This window comes from Pediculus humanus, genomic scaffold (genome assembly GCF_000006295.1).
Source record: "Pediculus humanus corporis 1103172107561 genomic scaffold, whole genome shotgun sequence".
In the NCBI taxonomy this organism is placed as follows: domain Eukaryota; kingdom Metazoa; phylum Arthropoda; class Insecta; order Psocodea; family Pediculidae; genus Pediculus; species Pediculus humanus.
In genome coordinates this window covers 164,033-186,138 of record NW_002987176.1, presented here as the reverse complement: position 1 = coordinate 186,138, position 22,106 = coordinate 164,033, and the positions used below count along the sequence as shown (strand labels likewise).

The window sequence follows — 22,106 nt, the reverse complement described above, 5'->3', positions numbered from 1 at the left end:
GCTGTTGGTATTTTCTTCTGCTTCTGCTGTTATCATCGTTATCAGCGAATTAAATAATATATTTATCACATTTAAAAAAATATTCGTCTCAATTCGGATTTGATAATTTGTGACGTGAATTCGGCAAGTTTTTATAGTTTTCCCTCTCTCTCTCTCTCTCTATCTTTTTCTCTTCGTCTTTTATGATTGATTAGAATGAAGGTTAAATAATGATTAAGTAATAATAAATAACAACAATAATAATAATAATAAGACAAACACGTGACCGTGAAACTCATTGACAAACAAACAAATACATATATGAATAAATAAAGAACATGATTCAATAGATATTTATATAGGTACTAAACGGGTCGGAATGAATTAAATCATTTAATTTTTTGTTCCCCCAGCGGGGGGTGAGGGGAATCCCTACAAAATTAATTAAAAAATAATTTTAAAAAGAGAGAGAGAGAGAGAAAGGTAACTTATTTCTAAACGTTCAAAACGGAGAAGAAGAAAAAAAACAATCGTTTGATCAAATATTTAATTTTGTATTTTTGTTACCCTTTTTGTATCTCTCTCTCTCTCTCTCTCCCCCGTCTCTTCCCTGTGGAAAATAGATAAAAGAATTACCGAAAGTTCCTTTTTCTCTTTTCCCCTCTTTCTCCCCCACCCCCGTTTGGGAATCCCCAAAACTTTTTACTTACAGTTCTGAGTGTTTATGTAAATTTTTTCATGTTTTTATGTTTTTAATACAAAAATGAATACTGAAAAAATATTGTGGAATCTGTGAGAACGTCGTGGAACAATCGAGTAGTTATAATACCGCCATTTTGTTTTCTTTTTTCTTTTTTTCTTTTCTTCTCGACGCTTGACACGTTTTTTACATGTTTTTTTTTTCTTTTTTTTTTTAAAGTTTTTTTAAATTTTTTTGTTTTTTTTTTTTTTTTTTTGTTTATCAACTTTCTACCATCTTTTATCCGACCAATGACACGAGAAGCCTTTTCAATTCTCCGCTTGTTTCGCCCTGCAACAATTTCAAGCCACCAATGTGAGTAGAAGTTTCTTGTAGTCGCCCGACGTGTCGCCCTGTAATACATTTCCCAACAGGAATTTATCGAAAATTTAAAAACAAATATTATTTATCATTATTATTATTATTATTTTTTCCCTCCCCGATAACATTTTAATTTAACATTCCCACGATCCCTTCCATTGTTTTCTTGTTTTTCCTCTCCGCAAAAAAATTAAATAAATATTTGTTTTTTAAATAAATATTTTTTTTTCCCGAGAGAGAGAGAGAGAGAGAGACCAAAAGTTTTTTATCGTTAAAATTTTCTTTCTTTTTTCATTTTCTTTTTCTTTATTTTCCAAACCGTTTTATTTATTTATTTCGATAAGAATTAACCTTGAGAGTTGAAAACGTCTAAATGTCAAAAGAATATAATTTTTTGCAAGGTTGCGACAATTTTTCAAAGACTCATTTTATTGCTTTCCTTCTCCCCTTCCCTTTCCCCCTTCCCCCTTCTCCCCCCCTCGTGTGAAAAGTCAATTAATGACAAAATTTTTTAAATTCATCGTCATCAATTTACCTCGATCCAACTTTCCAAGGATTTACCGTAGGTTTCTTCGAATGCTTTTTTTATGTCACCCAAATCTATTTCCGAACGTGATACGATGATTCTTATCAATGTTTTATCATTCGTACCGAGTCCTTTCATGCTGTAGTATAACCTTTCGGCGAAAAATCCAATTTTACTTTTCACGCATTTTGCTGCAACAAGAGGAAACGATTGCTGTAGTTACAATAACAATAATAATAATAATGATAATAACAAAAACAACAGCGAATTGTGTAAAAAGTTTCTTGTACCGATTGCAAGCATTCCCTTTTCAACGCTTCCGGAAAATTCTTTTTTTATTGCTTTCTCAATGTCGTGACCCGTCAATTCTTCATATTCCAAAAATATTTGTCTCAACTGTTGGTAACTCCTCGAAACGAGAATGGAATTGAAAACGGATTCATCCGTTCCCCATTGTCCTTCTCCAGCAGACACCAAAGCTTGTGCATCGCTCAAAGCCGCCTCCTTGTCAACTTCCGTGTTTTCATCTCTGTTTCCCTGGACCAAAGAAACGCATAATCTTTTAAAATGTCCGGACGTGTCATCTTTCAGGTCTTTTTCCAACGATCTACCGTAGGCTGAAACGAGACAAACATTGAATATTTTTCCAAACAAACAAACAAACGAACAATAAAAAATAATCGACATACTGTTCTCATAAAAAGTAGCTATGGTTTTAATTCCGTAATTACTGAGAGTGCAAAGGATTTCAATAATGGCTTCCTCATCCGTTCCCAATCCGCTCACGGCATCGTGAAGTTCTTTGGCATAAAACTGAGGCAGAGGAGTCATGAGAGCAACAATGGCGTCCTCCAACTTTCCACTCAATTCGCTTTTCAAATCTTTCACCAAATCTTTACCGTACAATGTCTTGTACGTTTCCGCAATTTCGAGACGTTGTACGATTCCTCTGTTACCCAAAATTTCGACAATCGTTTTCTGATCCGCTCCGAAACCTTTCATTGCTTGTTTAAGTATGGTCGCGTCATCTTGTGCATTGAAAGGATCCGCGGGAAACACAGTCGGTTGACACTAGAAACAAAAAAAACTCTTGATTGATATTTGAACAGGACGAGAATAATAATAATAGAAGAATGAAATGCTAACAAAAGAATAATGATAATAATCGCTATGACAAACAAAGGGCGACGAGTAAATTTGCAAAACGGTTAAAATTTTTTTCAACGGAATTCGAACGTTTGTTTAAATTATTTTTAACTAAACAATAATAATAATAATAATTTTAACTTCGGTACTGTGTCATTCGTTATTTATTTCAATTCACTGACATTTTCACGTACGGTTAGTAATGATATTTAGGCATTACCTAATATTAATAGTCACGTGACTTACATTCTAAGAAAATTTTCAAATCGAGTTATCGTATACCGTGTAAAACACCGACATGTTCATAATGATAATAATAATAATCTTTTAAGTTACGTTTAATCTTCATTACATTTATTACATTTTAGTATTATTATTATTATTATTATTATTTAATAACTGTGTTACGAACGAGATAAATATGTATAAAAAAATGTCCTTCAACCCTGACCCAAATAAATTTCATTATCCCTAAAAATATACTGGTTGTAATCGATGAGTAATGGGTACACGATATGGGCGTGAGAACGTTAAATGAATCACATCTCGAACGATTCGAATTCATTTTGAATTTTTCATTTTAAACAATCCCCATCATTAAATATATAAATATATATTTTTACCTTGTACGGATAATACTGTTGAGCCATATTTTTTTCAAATATATATTCTTATTTAAATACAAAAAAAAATTACTTGAATGCGAATGTGTAACGTTTAATCACTTCCAACCACGGCAAATGACTGCAGACTAAACCAATGGAAAAACCACACGGTAAACCATCATTTGCGAAAGACGTGTAAATTGAACTACGACGTGACTCTAGACGTTTTACGTACACGATCTTTTTTATTCTGCTATTCCACGTCAGTCACATCAACAAAACCGTCGGTTGAATAAAAGGAATTTAATTAATAATTAATATATAAAAATTATACAAAAATTATTTTATTTTTTGTTCCGTACTATATAATTACATTCGTCAATAAAGCAAAATTTTTTTTTTTTTTATTTATAAAATTAATGTATAAAAAATTATTTACAGAAAATTTTACTTACTTTAAAAAAAAACAATAAACTAACTTTAAAAAAAAAAAAAATTATTAAAATTAATATAGTCGATTAAAAAAAAAAAAAAAAGTATTCTATGAATACTTAACCGTTCGCAAAATTATGCGTTAGATCGAAGGATTCTCTCCTCCTCCTCCTCCTCCCCCCCCTTTCGCCAGTCTTTAAAGTTATAATTAACAACTTTTATTATTATTATTATTATTTTTTATTTTTTTCCCCCTTTTGTTCGTAAAGCTTTTCGAGCTTTATATTTAGAGATATATGGCGTCTGAGCCTTTGTTCTTTTGTTGAAGGTAAGCGTTTGGACTCGAGAGTCCCTCGGACCAATCCGAATTCGAACGGGGTGATGAACTCGACCAGTGTCCTGGACTCTCCGGCGAAGGCGTTGGAAAATTTTCTAAATGCTGAGGAGTTCCATCCACGCTGTCCTGACTCGGAGGCGTCAAATAATGATAATACTGTTGTTGGAGTGTAGGCTGCTGTTGACCTCCTCCGAGTTGAGGATTGTTCTGCTTCGGAACTTGCGTGAGAGGCACATTTGTACTTGGATTGTTGTTGGTATTTGTTGTAGTCTTTGATGTGAACTGAGGAGACTGTAAATATGTTTTTTGTGTTAGGATGCCATTCATTAATTATTTGACGACATTTAGTCGTTCTCTTACAAAAAAAAAAAAAAAAAAAAAAAGAAAAACTCTTACCGGCAAACTAGTTACTGTGTACATTTGTGGAGGGAGATCAGCAAAATCAAAGCCCTGTTGAGCCATGCAACCGTGTTTCATTTGCGTTGCGGTTCGCATGGCTTGAATGTGCGTCGGGCTCGTGGGGAGAGAAGGTCTTGCTTTTGCAGGAGACGGCGAACTTAAATAAGAAGACGTCACCGGACTCAGACTCTGTTGAGAACCCGGTGACTGCGTCGCCTGACCCAACGGGGATAGCGTCAATTGAGATCCCGGCGACTGATGATTACTGTACGGGGGTGAAAGAGTGTGAGACCCCGGAATCGGAACCGGTAAAGACGTCTGTCTCTGATGTAACTGTTGAAAAAAAATTTATTAAATGAATTACTGTGTTGTAAATTGGAAAAAAAAAAAACCCACGGAAATTCCTTGTCACGAACCTGATGGGCAATATCCCTAAAAGGCAATCCGAAAGCGTTAAATGACGGGTCCAATCCCAATGCGTGCAGAGTTTGCAAAGCTCCTTCTTCGTAACTGGGAGGCTGCTTTCCAATCATTCCATTTTCTAAATTGTGAATTTGTGTAAATGCGTTTGTATACAAACTAGCAGAATCATATGGACTCGGAAGACTGTCCGTTCCCATGCTCCTTACTGTTTGTGGACTTTCCAAAGAGTCCAGTGGGGAAGCCATGTTTTCATTACCTTCCTGAAATGCGTAAAATTTATAAAAAATTTTAACGATTCACTCAAAAACAAAATGAATATGACTCCTAGCGAGCCGGCAAAAAGGTGGAAATTTAAGAAACGTACCTGATTACAATTCTTTTTCCCGTTAGGTTTTTTAATGCTACCCTTTCTTCGCACGGTAGTCGCGGCTCCTTCAATATCAGGAGAAGTTGGGTTATTAATCGAAGATTTGGGTCGTTTTTTAGATTTTGATTTCGGGCCCGATGCACCAATCACGGTAGGATGGGTTATCATATGAGGATGATGGTGATGGTTCGGAGAACCTGAAATTCGAAAATGTAAAACGATTAATATTTGTTCTTCTTTCCATAATTTTTTCCTTTTTAATTTTAATCAATTGACTTACCAACAATGGGACCATTCGAAATCATGGTTGTCATTTGCGGAGTTCTAGGAATGTGTTCGTCTAATAACCTCACAATATCGTGATGTAACCGCTCTCCGGCTACGTCGCGGGGAAGTCTATCCATGTGATCTGTAATTTCCCGATTGGCAAAATTATCTAACAAAGCTTTACAAGCTTCGTAACTTCCTTCCCTGGCCGCTAAGAACAAGGGAGTTTCGTCTTTGTCGTCTTGAGCATCTCTGTTTGCTCCGTGTGCTAAAAGAATGTTCACGGCATCGACGTTATTGACGGCAGCGGCCCAGTGCAAAGCAGTTTTGCCATTGTTATCCGCAGCATTTATATCTGCATCGGCATTTATCAAGTCTTCGACCATTCCTTCGATGGCTAAACGGGCTGCCAATATCAAAGGAGTGGTTCCGTCATGCATTCTAGCATTAAGGTTTGTGGCTCGGTTTCTTAACAAGATCTAAAAAATAATGAAATTTTTATAATAAATAATTTATGACTACGAATAATTGAACAATAAATTTAATCAAACGGGTACCTACCTGGAAAACTCCCATTGCATCCGCGGCAACGGCAGCGTGAAGAGGAGTTCTTCCCGTGTTATCTTGCAAATTAACTTCTGCTCCCGCATCTAATAGACGCTTAGAAGCATCAGCTCTAGCGTATCTAGCTGCCAAGTGCAAGGAAGTTTCACCTGAGAAAATTTTTTTAAAATTAAAGTTTTTTTAAAGATCATTGAAGAATATCTCAATAAAAAGTTTTGTTAAAAAAAATTTACCAGTCTTATCCATTGTAGCGTTTAATTGAGCACCTTGAGCAACTAAATCAGCAATTTTTTGAGCCGTACCATCGTCTTCGCAATCTGCGTCTCCTGTATCTATGCCTCCACCTCGCACTGCTACCACCATTAGCGGTGTCATTCCCAATGGCCCACGAGCATTTACGTTGTTACCATCATCCTGAAGAAAAAAAAAAATAAAGTAAGAAATGAATTCAATTTTCGAATAAGGGAAAAAAAAAATAAATAAATAAAAACATCGTTATCGAAGAAAAACACAAACCATGCTTGGAGGAGTCAGCATAGCCGGCTGCTGTATCGCTGCAGCAGCTTCCATATGCTGCTGAGTCCACATTCTCGGTTCTTTTTCTCCATAATCGGTAATGGCCGTATGATCGCTAGCATACCCCTGATCACATAGTCTCATTCTCTTGGGAGTTGCTATTTCCGATTCGTCGTCGGACCACTGACCGGGATGAGGAAGACCCATTCCATTAGGCGGCAATTCAACATCCAATGGATTTAGAGAACTTTGCTTGTTATTTAAATTTCTCATTTCCTGTCCATCGGGACCTCTTCTTCTAGACCTCCTATGTCCGCTACCACTTTAAAAAAAAAAAAAAAAAAAAATTTTATTTCGACTTATTCAATCGAATTGATGGAATGCAATTTTTTTTTGGAATTTTTCTTATTACCTGGTATTTCGAAGAAAACCTTCCGGAAACCACGTGATACCATGAGCACGTTTTCGTTGAGCCGTCACGAGGACTCCGACCAAAAGTCCCAAAAATATCACAATGAAAACTCCAATGAACACATATTTGGCATTTGTCGGAACATCATCGTCGGATGCACCCGTGACTCCTTGAACTTTATATATTGGAAAAGCCTTCGACAGCGTATGAGTCGCTTTTCTGGCAGCAAGAAAATCAGCAGCCTAAAAATAATTAATTTAAATTTTTTTTTTTTTTTTACAAATTAAAAAATAATAATAAATCAATGCGGGGAAACAAAACAACTGAAAACAAATTTAAAAAACCTAAATAATATTTCCGACATGATTTTCCTGTAAAAAAAATTAACTGTGATTTTTTTTTTTTCTTTTTTTTTTTTTTTTTTTTTTAAACTGACTAAATAATTATAACAATTACAAAAATAAAACTTTAAGACTTTTTTTTTTTCGTCCTTGAATAATTGCAAGACAACACACCATATACACTACAGGAAATAACGTGACCCCTGTCAACTTTTCATTTTTTCATTTTTAATTAAACTTCGTCGTACGTAATCCCTCGTACCTCATTTATATGCTCCGTAATGTATAAACTATATAAGGATGAGTTTTTATTTTTAAGCTAGTAAGTAAAGTTCAGTTTAAGCTAAGCTTTAATAGTTTACAAATTAACTGGTGACAAAAACAATATCATTATTATTATTATTATTATTTTAAAAGGTATGTAAATCAATAAGTTGGAAACTGTAACTGTAAATGTTTGGTGTTTAAAAAAAAAAAAAAAAAAAAAAAAAAATAATTAATTTTTGTCAAACGTACCTCGTTGGCAGACGTGAAACACTCGCTCTCGTCTTTGATACATTTACTATTGTCAATTTCTAAATAAGCAATAACGCCACCGTAGGACGATGACGCACTGGGTTCGCCGCCAGGTTTCCACGGGTAAATCCTTTCGTTGCCCAAAAGATCTTGTTTAACTCTGACTGATGTTCTTAGTTGTATACCGATCTGTAAACAAATAATAATAGTAAAATGAGGATTCAGCTTGAAACGCTTTTGCCTCGAGTAATAATAATAATAATAATAATTACCTCTCTCAAAAATGGTCGTATGTTACTTCTGAACGTTTGCATGTCCATTAAAACAATAACCGATATCATTCCCGTTGCCAAAGTCGGTTGCAATTGTTGTTCGCAATCTAAACCATCCCAATTACATCCTACATTGTTGCACCAAGTGTCGCACTTTCCGTCTGCATAATGTTTGCTACAGTAGGCTTCAAAAATCGGACTAAAAAAAAAAAAAAAAAAAAATTATATTAGTAAAAGTCGCGTTAAATAAAAACTTTTTCCCTTCCTTTAACGAAAATACTCACTTGCACGGCTCAATTATTGTATCGCAATCTTTTCCGTCGAAAAGACATTGAGCATTGTTACATTCTTCGTTACATTCGAGATCTCCGAAAACTTTCGAACAATCAATTAGAGCCGTACAATTTCTCCAGGGATTCAATCCGAAAGAACAATCGTTTCCATCAAAAAGACATGCGCTTGTATTGCATTCTTCGTTACACTTTCCGTTTCCAGATTTTTCCCGGCAATTATTTTTTATGCATTTTTCTTTTTCTCTCTCGAAATCAATGTCGTACAACGTCGTTAGAGGATGCTTGGGCTGTAAAATAAAAAAAAAAAAATTATGATTTAATAATTATCAATAATGATAAATTTATCATCGAACATTTTTTTTTTTTTTTTTTTTTTCTCGAAAATTCTTACTCTATGGGTGTTTCTTCCGATGCCTCCCTTGAATGTTATATCGTAAATGTGACAATTTTTCCCCGTCCAAGAAGGAGGGCAAAAGCAATTGTAATCGCCGACAAGATCTTGGCATGCGGCTTCGTGTTGACAGGGATTGCTGGCACATTCGTTTCGAGCATCCAATTCGCAATAATTTCCGGCGGTACCTAAAAATTTTAAAAATACTTTACTGGTATTTTGTTCATTTTCTCGTTTGGCAATTTTGAAAATGTATTTCTATCATACCTGGCTGACATTCGCATCGGTACCCTCCACCTTCGGATAGTTTACAAATTCCATTATTCAAACAGGGACTTGAATCGCAATCAGATCCCGAAAATTGACAATTTTTCCCATAGTATCCGTTTGCGCAAACGCACGAGTGTCCGGCCTCTTCCGGAGAACATATTCCTCCGTTTTGACACGGTGAACTTTCACAAAAATTTTGTTTTGCTTCACAATGTCGTCCCATGTATCCTTGTGTTAAAAAAAAAAAAAAGGAATTTATTTATAATTTATAATTTTTTTTAAATAAATATGATTTTGCTTAATTGGGGGGGGGGAAAAAAAGTTACCTATTTTGCAATTACACTTATAATCGTTTATAAGTTGAACACAATCTTGAGTTCCAGTGTGCGAGCAAGGGTTAGATAAACACTCGTTAATATCTCCCTCACAACGAGGTCCGACGAAACCTGGAGGACATTTGCATTCAAACCCTCCAACTTTATCCGTACAAGTTCCATTGTTGTGACAGGCACCGGGTACACAATCGTCAACATTCCATTCGCATAAAATTCCAAGAGTGCCTAATTTAAATTTTAAAAAAATTTATTTTATTTTCAGAATTATGACAAATCTTAATATCAATCCTGATGAAAATGCAACAGGCTGCTCTTGCAAATGCAAATGTAAAGCACTGGGACTCATTTGTAAATTTTTAAAAGCAATTATAAATATGTTTAGAAGAGTATTTTTTTTCTTTCGTGCCGAAACGAATAAATAAGTTCTTTTTTTTTTTTACCTGGAGGACAAGAACAAGTGAAATTATCCACAAAATCATGGCATGTTCCTCCATTTCGGCAAGGGTTCGGCTGACAATCATCGACGTTCAACTCGCAGTTATGACCTTGAAAACCTTTGGCGCACTGACACGAATATGAGCCTATCAAATCCTTGCACGTGGCTCCATTTTGACACGGCGCTGAATCGCATTCGTTAATTTCATGCTGACAGTAACTTCCAGTGTAACCATCTAAACAATGACACCTGTGACTGTTACCGATATCCTCACAAGTTCCGTTGTTACAAAGTTCTTCTTTTGATACTCCTTAAAAAAATATTTTAGAAAAAAATTAAAATTATTCATATTTCAATCATTAAATTGTAAACAAATAAAATTTAAATTTTTTTAGAAAATATTTGTCGAACAAAGCGAGAAATATTAGTTTACCTTTACGAATAGCGGCATCCTTGCACGAAACCATTTCAACGTCGCAAACTTTACCCGTCCATCCGGGAGCGCACACACACGTATATTTATTTTCCTTTTGCAAGCAAGTTGCTTTGTTGTAACAAGGATCGGTTGCACACCAATCAACGTATTGTTCGCATCTTTTACCCGTGTATCCGTACGGACAGTGACAAGTGTAATAATGAATGTGATCGTGACAGGTAGCTCCGTTCAAACAAGGTTCACTGTCACACTCATTTATTCTATATTGACAATTAGCGCCGGTATATCTGAAAAAAATTTTTTTTTTACAGGTAATATTAGTTAATTACAGAAAGTGTATAAAATAAAAAAATTTTTACTTAAAAATTTATCATCATTTACCCTGGAGGACAGATGCAAGTGTAATTGTTAATTCCATCGACACACTGCCCACCATTTAAGCAACTGCTGTCCGTACAATCTTGATCATTGGTCTGACAGTTGATCCCACTAAATCCTAATGGACATATGCATGTGTAGGAGTTGACGTACTGATTACAAGTGGCTCCATTTTGACAAGGATTTGACAAGCATTCATCTTTGTCAATTTGACATTGTTTCCCATCGAATCCTTCTATGCAAAGACAAGTATAATCTCCAATATCGTCCAAACAAGTCCCTTCATTTTGGCAAGGTGCTATAGGAAACAAAAACAAAAAAAATTACGTTAAAACAGTTTTTAATACAAAAAAAAAAAAAAAAAAAAAAAAGAAACAATTGTTATGAAACTTACATGAAGCGCAGTCATCGGTGTTTATGACACAATCTTGTCCCTCGTATCCTTTGGCACACTGACAATGGTATGAACCGTTGGTATTAATACAAGTAGCTCCATTTCGACAAGGAGATGAAATTAAACATTCATTAACATCTTCATCACATAATCTACCTGTATAACCCATCGTGCAAGAGCAAGCAAAGTCTTTAAAATTTGAGGAAGGAGAACACTTGGCGTTGTGAAAACATCTAGAAAAATTAAATTTAAAATTAAATACTTATTAAAAATACATCAATAACACGTTTTTACCAAAAATAAAAAATTTTTTGGATGTCAACATACCTATTCGGTTCGCAGGGATCAAGTTTTTCTTGACAGTTTCTTCCAGTAAAGGGTAAAACGCACACGCATTGATAATCGTTGACCAAATCGATGCAAGAGCCTCCATTTCTGCAAGGATTTACAGCGCAGTCGTCTATGTTTGTTTCGCAATTTACACCCGTGTATCCTAATTTGCACGAGCACGTATACGCATTTAAATGATCCTTGCAGGTTCCACCGTGTTGACAAGGATTGGAACCGCATTCATCAGTTTCCGCTTCGCATCTTTTTCCTACACGCACGAATAAGTATTTATAAAAATATTTAAAATGACAATTAAATTGATTTGAACATTAAAAAACGATAAATACCTCCAAAGCCTGGCGGACAATGGCAAATAAATTGATTGACCCCATCTTCGCATGATCCTCCATTAAGGCACGGATTTGATGCGCATTCATCGACATCACTGAGGCATCTAGCATCGAAATAACCGCGAGGACATTCACATTTGAAACTTCCTATTTGATCAATACATTTTCCACCGTTGGCGCATGGGCTACTGGCACATTCGTCGATGTTCGTTTCGCAATGTTGACCCGTGAATCCTGCCATACATTCGCAAGAATACCTGAAAAACAAATTAAGAATACGATAAAACGTTTAAACAATTTTCGAAAGCAATAATACATTAATAAATTTGATCGCTTACCTATTAATCCCGTCAACGCACGTAGCTCCATTTCGACAAGGGTTACTGTAACATTCGTTAACATTTATTTCACAATTCTGACCAGACGTTCCGGGATTGCATCGACACTGATAACCGTTAATAAGATCTTCGCAGTGTCCATCGTATTGACAAGGATCGCTTTCGCACTCGTTGATTTTAGTTTGACACAAATACCCAGTGTATCCAGGATGACAGTTGCAGGTAAATGAATTTTCACCATCGATACATTCGCCTCTATGGCACGGGGAAGATTGACAGTCGTTTATATTTATCTCACAGTTGATACCTAAAATTTAATTTTGAATAATTATTTCACTTTCTAAGTTAAATAATTTATAAAAAAATTATTCCGTCAAATTTACCTGTAAAACCCAAGGGACACTCGCAAGTATATCCAGCAATCGAATCTTGACAGTATCCACCATTACGACAAGGATTGGAAACACAATCATCGATGTTTATTTGACATCTGTATCCCGTAAATCCGTTTGCACACGTACACCGAAAATCGTTGATTAAATCGTTGCAAACGCCTCCATTTAAACACGGTTTTGACTGACACTCGTCAATATCGATTTCACATTGAGTTCCCGTAAATCCTAAACGACATTAAATTTTTTAATTTTTTAAAAACGTTTTAAAAAAGAAAAAATTTTTTTAAATTGGTGAGTTTAATAAAAATGTAAAAAAAAAAAAAAAATTACCAGGCATACAAACACAACGGAAAGTTCCTGGATCATCCAGGCACGAACCATCATTTTGACAAGGATGTGATTCGCATTCATTGATGTTTGTTTCACATCGAGGACCAGTAAAACCTTGAGAACAATTGCAAGCAAAGCTTCCAGGTGTATTTACACAAATACCGTCATGTTCACAAGGAAATCCTAAATAATAAAAAAACGCAAGCATTAAAAAAAAAATATTCTTTTCTTTTTTTTATTATTAATTAATTTTGTAGGAAATTTCAAAGCCGATAAGAATATTAAAATTCCAAAGGTTCTGACTATTTCCTGACTTAATATTTGCAATTAATCAGCAGTATTGATTATGCCAATAGAAATCAACATGCTAACGGAAATTGCATTGTTTAATCAAACAAAAACACAGACTGTGAACAAATTTACACAATTACAAATATAACAGTATTTTTTTTAGTCGACGTATTACTACTTCACAATATCGGCACGGAAACAAGTGACAAAAAAAATACTAAAAAAAAATTTAATTATCAACAAACCACTAACGAGTAAAAGCCGCTTGGCTTTCGTACCTTGAGCGCATTCATCTATGTCTTCAGAACAGTCGACTCCTTTATACCCGGACGCGCATGAACACGTGTAACTACCATTTGTTGGACTTGTATCACACGTAGCATCTACGTGACAGGGTTGAGATGTACAAGCATCGTCTAAATGGCACAGTAAACCTGTTTTTCCGGGGGTGCATCTACATGAAAAGCTAGCAACGCGATCTATGCAGGTAGCACCGTTAAAACAAGCGACACCCACACAATCATCAATGTTGGTGCTACAATCGGGTCCCGCCCATCCATTAACACAAATGCATGAAAATCCGCCTGAAAAAACATAAAAGGATATAATTTAAGACTAAATGTGAAAATAAAAAAAAAAATAAAAAAAAACTGAAACCCGCGTCAGAAATAATCTTATAAAAAGGTTTTTAATTGTGAGCCCAAGAATGTAATAAAGTAAAATTTAATTAAGGTTTATAATTTAACACTAAAAGAAACGTGAAAATGTTTTTTTTTTTTTTTTAAACAAAAAAATGTGGATGGTGCACGACTTACTTTTTCCACTTTTCGTTTCATGTCTTCTTACCGAAGAAAGAACGTTATGCATACATACGTACGTACACTTGTACAAAATAAATAATAATAATAATAAAAATAATAATAATAATTTAACAAGTGTTTGTAACCGAGGGGAAAGAAAGTCACCAAGTAGTAAGTCGGAACGTTTGCTATTATTAAAGAGTTAATCGACTGTTAAGCGGAAAAATATTCAGACAAATAAACAGGATAAAAGACTACTCACCTAAAGTGTTCGTGCATGTAGCTCCGTTCTGACAAACGCTGGGTCTTATTGAACATTCATCCACGTCTTCTCCGCAATATTCTCCGGTGAACCGCGGGGGACAAGCGCAGGTATATCCGTCTATCACGTCTATGCAAGTTGCACCGTTTTCGCAAAGATTTCCCGGACAGTCATCGATGTTTTCTTCGCAATTTTTCCCCTGGAAACCTAAAACGAAATATTTTAAAACAGGATTTAATCAAGGTATAGATAGATAGCATCATCGAAATGTTAAACCATCGATGGAATTTAAATTATGTCAAATTTTTCTTTACCCGTGATCCTGGAGGGATCGCTACGAACACACGATTTATTTCACAGCAACCGTTTATCGATATTCCAACATTTTTGCCTCTCACTTACAACCTGATTTTTTTTTGACGTAGAAAATTACACCGTTTGAGAAATACGAATTATCAACTGTCATTCATCGTGCACGCAATTTTTTGACGCACCAAACCTAATCTACCTAACTTCATCTTCGGCAGGAAAAAAGCCCAAAAAAAGGCCTTTTGATTCCCTCCACATATTGTCGTACTCAAAACTTCTTTTTTTTTTTTCTCTCCACATTTTCCAGTGGGCATTACGTTTGCGGACATGCATTTTGGTGGCATTTATTTCTCTTTCATATTTATTATTATCATTATTTTTTCCTTACTATTTTTGTAAAGTTATCAACGACATATTTGGGTAACGCTATCAAGTTCCGGTCTCACGGTGCGGTTCCCTTGTGAACGGACGGAGATAAAAACGCCCGCGCAATCCTTGACAGGACCAACCGCAACAAAGTTAAAAATACACCATCATTCTCACTCGGCAACCACATCCAGTTTCATTGCATAAAAAAAAAAAAAAAAAAAAGATAAAATTCAAGACTTTGACTCGTGTAAAAACCCGAAATGAGCTTTCAAACAAATACAAAACAGAAAAACAAAATCGCCATTTATTTTCAACAAAATCGGATGGAATCGGTCTTGGTCCTTTTTTTGACCCTCCCCTTCTGTGCTTTCCCTTCCCTTGTCTTCTTATTTAAGAAAAAAAAAGGGGGGGACTTCATCAATCTAATTTTCCCTTCAAAGTAAATACACGAGAATAATGGAAACATTTATATGTACTTTCATCCAACAAATTCACATTTAAATGCAAATTATTCAAAGGTAAATTTTTTTTTTTTTTTATTTTTTTTTCTTTCAAAGCGACAAATTTAATGACGGTTCTTTCTCTGCCAATTGGTTCTTCCAAGTTCAACGTTCTGGTATTAAAAAAAAAAAAAAAAAAAAAAAATCGTGTCAAAATATTAAAATCCGGTCACATTTCGTCAAAGTTCGCCACATTCGTCAAAAATCTTTCAATCAAATCAAACAAGTACATAATCCCCATGTTTTTTTTTACATCACAAAATGTTTTATTTATTTGTGAATGAAGAAATGAATGCATGCAGCACCATCGTTTAATTTTCTCTGCAGATAACTTTACGCTCAAATAATTTAAATTGACCATTCCATCAAAATCAATTATTATTATTAATATCCATTGTAAAAAAAAAAAAATCTTAATTCCGACAATTGATGAAATACAACCGACGATTCGAATACGAAGAATATATCAACCATGTACGAAAAAATTATCATCACAAATTTTATGTTCTCTCAACCGGGAAAAAAAATAAATGAAAATTTTTTTTTTATTATTGATACAAGTTAAAAAAAAAAAAAAAACAGTAACAGTAGTGAGGTTGTTTTTTCATAGCGTGGGAACTTAAATTACTTTCAATGACGTGTATATAACCGGCCTTTAAAAAAAAAAAAAAAATGAGTGATTAAAATCCAGTAGAAAAAATTGCTCGAGGCACACGTCCTACAAGGTACCAACAAACAAACAAACAAACAATCAAACAACCAGATTTTTTTTTAAAAAAATAATTTTATTTAGATGGTATTTCATTTTCTCTCTTGTCTTTTTCTTCTTAAAAAAATAAATAAATAAGGATTCGCCATATTTAAAATTTACAAATTCGGAAGCGGGCGTGTGTGTGTGTGGGGGGGGGTGGGGGGAAACCTATCAGACAACAGCCTTTACCACACGCAAATATATATATATATAAAAAACATTTAAAGCGCTATAAGAAGAAATGAGTTCAGGGATATCTTCATTTGAAGTTCAACATCTTCAAAGATTTTTTTTTTTTTTTAAATGGATAAATTTCCAAACCACCGCAATAATAAAAATTTTATTTGCTTTCATTCAAAACCTATTTTTGCGAAAAACCAGAGCTTCAATGTACAACAAATGTGGGTTGAAAATAATATTTAAAAAAAAAAAAAAAAAAAAAAAAAAACATAATGAAGGGGATTAAACTAAACTCGTTTTAAAAATTAAATCTTACTTTTTAAACAAACATGGAGTAAAAATAAAATGAATTAAAACACCTTTAAAAAATTTTTTAAAAAAATCAGGCCGACACCATTCGAATATTTAAAATGACGACAAAAAAAAAAAAATAAATTCAAAACATGAGGCAATGATTATGACAAAATTCCATTTAATCGTATTTAATGCCCAACACCAAATGAAATTTTTAAGATTATCATCAACACTTTTTAATTTTTTCTTTAACAAAAAGAAAAAGCATTTTCCCGAACGCATTAAAATCCATAATACTTCACGATGATGATGATGATGGTAATGATGGCGATAGTGGTGTTAATAATAATAATATTATAAACATACCTGGAGGACATTTGCACTCGTATGTCAAAGAATCGATTTCTTTGCAAAATCCGTCATTTTTACAAGGCGATGGATTACACGGTATATATTCACTTTCACAATTTTTCCCCGTGAATTCCGGATCACAAATGCATCTGAAAATAAATAAATAAATAAATAAATAAATAAAGATTTTATTTAATAAAAAATTGATTTTACCAACAACAACAAAAAAAAAATAAAAAATAAATTAAACGGCTTCTTATAAACGGTGGAAGTTCCACAAGACACACCAGTTGATGAATTATGAATTTGAGTGAAAGAATTAAAAAAAAAAAAAAAAATTTAAATTGATCATTATTATTATTATTATTATTATTATTATTATTATTATTATTATTATTATTATTATTATTATTATCTCTATCGTTGCTCTGAAATTTTTAAAAGCCAACAATTTTGATTCTGTCAAAATGAAAAATGGCAACCGTGGAAAGCAAAGAGAAAATAATCAATCAATGCCACATTTATACAAAAAAAAAAAAAAAAAAAATTACCGTTCATGTTGTTGACCATATATAGCATTATTACATACAGCCACCGGATAATAAGTCTTTGTAAAAACCAATGGTTAGAAGATGTTATTAATAAAAAAAAAAAAAAGAAAGAAAGATAAAATAGAATGAGAGAGAGAGAGAGAGAGAGAGAGAGAGAGAGAGAGAGAGAGAGAGAGAGAGAGAGAGAGAGAAGAGAAACATTTAAAAAAAACGGAGTCATATTATCCATTTATTTTAAATTGAATAAAACAAGTAAGTTCACTGCCTTCACATGAAGGTATTTGATAAACCTATTAATTATATAAAAGGCTGGCAAGAAAAACATAGTTATATACATTTCAAACTATAAATTATAACATTAAACATTTTTTAAACCTTTTTTTTTTTTTTTTTGTTTCACTAAACCTAAGTCTTGAAAAGGATAAACCTGTGGTAACCTGTAATAATTTTAATATTTTAAAAATTTTGACAAAAGCCCTTAGTATGCAAGGTAGAACTAATCTTATTTTAATCATTTTATTCACATTTTAAAGGATAGTTAGATGTAAATAAGTCAATTATGTTTTAGCAAAATAAACTTTAAAACTAAATCACATTTGGTAATATGAAGGCTTATGAAAACCATGTGCTGGGCAAATGTATCCCTTTCAAAATTTTACTTTATGACTGTTCGAAATGTTTTTTTGCATTTTTTTTTCTTTATTGTGTTTAAGGAAAGAAGCCTTCTACTAGTATTGTCAATATCGACTCTGGTGCTTTCCCCCCAACACCCTGATTTCAATATACTGTTAGAACTACATTATAAGATGAACTTGCTTTGGAAAACGATTAAACTAATCAGACCTTTCACTTCAAATCATTTTAGCTTTGGCTAAACTCCCATCGTTTTCTACCATTACTCCTTATTATTTCCTTGTAACAAGTATACATTTCATTACAATATTTAAGTATTCATTTAAGAACAATAAACGAAACCAAAAATAAAAAATAAAAATACAATCGACCATAATTACAAGTTGGTAAAAAATTTAAACATTAATTTGCAAGATCAAAATTTATTCGAATAAGTGACCACCCAGTTCCTATGATTAAAAAATAAATGCTTGTAAGATAGAAGATATTTTGTTTTTACTATTCTATTTGATGTTTTGTAAAAAAAGGAAAACAAAATTTTATAACCATCACAGACAATCAATAAAAAAAAAAAAAAAAAAAAAAATTATTAAAATCAATAATAAGTAATCTTCAATACGATAAATTTAACAAATTACTGTCAGGACAATAAAATATTTAGAGAAAACCTATGAAAAACATAAACCTGTATGTGTGTAAGACAAGAAAAATAATTAGTAAAAAAGACAGACATAAATTTTATTAGAAATTCAATCATACTATTTATCAACAATTTTTTCAATTTCCAATCAGAAAAATTATGTTTCTTCCTTTGCCATAAATAAAATCAATTTTTTTTTTTTTCCCTACACTCACTATACATTAAAAACATAAAATTTATTTAAAAAAGAAGTTAGACTTTAGCTTTTCAAAAAAAAAAAAAAAGAAAATCATTATTATCTTATATTATAATGACTGCAAGACTAGAAAAGCGCGTGGTCGATTATTAAATAACATTAAATTATATTTTCAATATCAAAGATCCATTCCATTACTTTTTCTTTATACAAAAGGAAAATTGTTTGTTAAAAAAAAAAAAAAACCAGCCCACCTTGAATTCCAATCGAAATATCAGAAAACATCTCAGTTAATAGAAATTTTTACCGCCACAAAATGGTTCACACACAATAAAAAGAAGGATTAAGAAGAGCGAGCGTCGTGGTTTAACGAAAGTGACGCAACGTTAAAAAAAAACAGGGTTGCCAATATTTGTTTTAAAAAATTACCCGCCGTTTGACGACTTTAATTAAAAACATATGGTCGTCGGACAAAGTAAATGAAAAAGTGATATTTTTTTTTGAAAAAAAATTTTTTTTTTTTTCCCGTAGGAAATGACATTATAAAAATTTATAATTACACGTGATAAAAATTAAATTAAAAAAATATAAAATCATTTATAAAGCGTGAGAGAAAAAGAGAGAGAGAGAGAGAGAGAGAAAAAAAGAAAATTCATCGAATAGCCCTCGGTTTATTTAAGGAAGGAAGTACACAAAGCATAAATGCTGCAATTTATTCTTTAAAAAAAAAAAAAATTGTAAAACTTATTTATCAAAATCGTTTACGGGTAATTCCCCTAAATGAATGCGTCGTAGTTTTTTAATTGATAAAAATTTTACAGATAAGATTTAGGGAGGCGTCAATCGTTTTGTCTTCGTGCCCTTTCAAAATTTAACAATAACTATTTGAAAAGAACCCTTCCTCATTCTAATACCACGACAATTATCGTACCAATATTAATTTCTTCATTTATCATTATTATCAACCGTAAAATTATAATAAAAATAAATACTTACGCGTATGAACCGAACGTATTAACACAATTTCCATGCATGCAAGGATTGCTGCTGCATTCGTCAACGTCTAACGAACAATCCGATCCGTAAATACCTGGAGGACATTGGCACTGATATGTTGATTCTAACGATTCACATTTTGCTCCGTTTTTACAAGGGGTTGAAGCGCAAAAATCTTGCAATTCGCAAAATTGTCCTAAAATAAAAAATACGATATAATTCTTTGAAACTTTTTCCTACATATAAACATTTCTTTTTTAAACGAAATGAAATTTTTAAAAAATTTTATTGAATTTTAAATTGAAAATAACTGATTTAGGCTTTTAAACGCAGTAATTTAATCGAATTCAGGCAATGCAATTTGAAAAAAAGAAATTACTCGGGTTCACGGGTTAAAAAACGCAATTAGTAAAGGAAGAATAATACCTTTAAAAAGAGAGAGAGAGACAAATTTAGCAAAAGAAAAAAAAACAATTTTTTCATCACGCACAAAAATTCGTCTTGAAAAAAAAAAAAAAAAAAAATATTCCCACAATCGAATATTGTGCAGACAACACAACATGCGATTCAAACTAAAAAAAAAAAAAAAAAAAATGAATTTTAAAAAATTTCTTTACCGGTAAATCCAGGTGCACACGTGCAATTATAACTGTCCAAACTTTTAAGCGAACACGTTCCCCCATTTGTACAAGGATTACTATCGCAAGCGTTATCGACGGGGATTTCGCAGAGTGATGCTGAAAATCCTATGGGACAAGCACACGTGAATGATGGCAACACGTTTGGAGATGTTTTCACTTTGCAAACTCCTCCATTTTGACACCTCGGACCTGGACCCGTGTGACACGGATTCAAATGTTGACAATATTCTCCGACGTATTTTGACGTGCAACTAGAATAAAAAAGCAATATAATATTATTATTATTATTTCGATAACAATTTGTACCGTAATTTTCTATACGTAAATTATTAAATAAAGGAAATGATGCAAAATTAACTCTTTCGACTTCCTTTTTTTTTTTATTACAGGTAAATACTTGACTGTTTCACGTGAACCTTACTCAAGGCATTCTTACAGATAAATAATAATAATAATACTATTTGATCCCACTCGAACTTTTATTATTTTGTTGACTTTTTTTTTTTTTGGTTTCTTTGTTGTTAAATTCTTTTAAAGCACGACTTTGCTAAAATATTCAAGTTCGCCGTGCAGGTTGGTTATTCTCTCATCTATTATCTATTACGATGCATGAATGACTCACAAACATCATGATGATGATGATGATTATGATAAAAATGATAACGGCATAAATAAAATAAAATATAAAATATTTGCATTTAAATTCATACGCATTAACATAACAGAGTCAAAAAGAGAGACGGAGAGGGAAATTACGCCTATGCAATGGTAAAATAAATTGTTCGGATAAATACAAACGACAATTATCAAATCATCCATTTTTGAAGGGAGAAAGAAAGAGAGAGAGAGAGAAAATTGTTTGGAGGACGTTAACGAGACATTTAAAACGATGCCGAATCGTATGAGAAATTACGTCAAGATGTACAACGCTCACCATTTTGTCGCCCACATAAAAAAAAAAAAAAAATTACAATTTACAGGAACTTGCGCTCACAGAAAGCTCAGCTTTTTTTTTTTTACAGCATAAATGAAACAACTATTAAAGAGTTAAACAATTAGTGTTGTGTGTTTAAATAATCGCCTAAACATACAACAACACTGACGTTGTTAAACAAAAAAAAAAAGAGAGAGAGAGAATAAAAATCCGTTATGTAAAAAAAATACGTCAACCATTTTACATTCGTTTATTTTGAATCAAATTTAAAATGGACAATCCTTACTCGAGAAAAAAACAAAAAAAAAAAAAAACAATTTTCAAAATAATTATTGTTTGGTAAAATGGGGAAGAAAAAAAAAATCATGAGTTTAAATATCGTAACCGATAAACCTGGGAATCAGCTAAATGGTATAATTTTAAGGTATGCTTGCAATTTCACAATTTGTTACATTCACGTAAACCCTCCTCCTCTCTCCCCTCCTTTTGCCCTCCCCAAAAATTACGTAATTGTTTTTGTTTTTGTTTTTTTTTTTGAAAAAAGAACATGGCGACGGCAAAAAACAAAAC

At 32.8% G+C, this 22,106-nt stretch overlaps 2 protein-coding genes across 2 annotated transcripts; both read right to left on the bottom strand.

The window, feature by feature from the left end:
* Positions 1 to 958: 958 nt before the first annotated feature.
* On the bottom strand, positions 959 to 3,276 carry Phum_PHUM211460 (Annexin A5, putative; the record flags this gene model as incomplete). The annotated part of the gene is made up of 5 exons (XM_002425562.1): positions 959 to 1,071; positions 1,586 to 1,756; positions 1,856 to 2,182; positions 2,255 to 2,636; positions 3,112 to 3,276. The coding sequence occupies 5 exons, from the start codon at positions 3,274 to 3,276 to the stop codon at positions 959 to 961; spliced, it is 1,158 nt and encodes a 385-aa protein (XP_002425607.1).
* Positions 3,277 to 4,034: 758 nt separating this feature from the next.
* Positions 4,035 to 21,421, bottom strand: Phum_PHUM211450 (notch, putative; the record flags this gene model as incomplete). Its single annotated transcript, XM_002425561.1, has 31 exons — positions 4,035 to 4,376; positions 4,482 to 4,817; positions 4,877 to 5,167; positions 5,272 to 5,471; positions 5,555 to 6,020; positions 6,103 to 6,254; positions 6,339 to 6,519; positions 6,622 to 6,943; positions 7,034 to 7,275; positions 7,891 to 8,079; positions 8,163 to 8,361; positions 8,447 to 8,742; positions 8,847 to 9,034; positions 9,114 to 9,344; positions 9,443 to 9,676; positions 9,892 to 10,197; positions 10,321 to 10,610; positions 10,705 to 10,999; positions 11,096 to 11,328; positions 11,423 to 11,693; positions 11,773 to 12,032; positions 12,114 to 12,420; positions 12,497 to 12,733; positions 12,839 to 13,021; positions 13,408 to 13,713; positions 14,192 to 14,398; positions 16,961 to 17,094; positions 19,962 to 20,157; positions 20,579 to 20,853; positions 20,990 to 21,033; positions 21,359 to 21,421. The coding sequence occupies 31 exons, from the start codon at positions 21,419 to 21,421 to the stop codon at positions 4,035 to 4,037; spliced, it is 7,476 nt and encodes a 2,491-aa protein (XP_002425606.1).
* Positions 21,422 to 22,106: the final 685 nt, after the last annotated feature.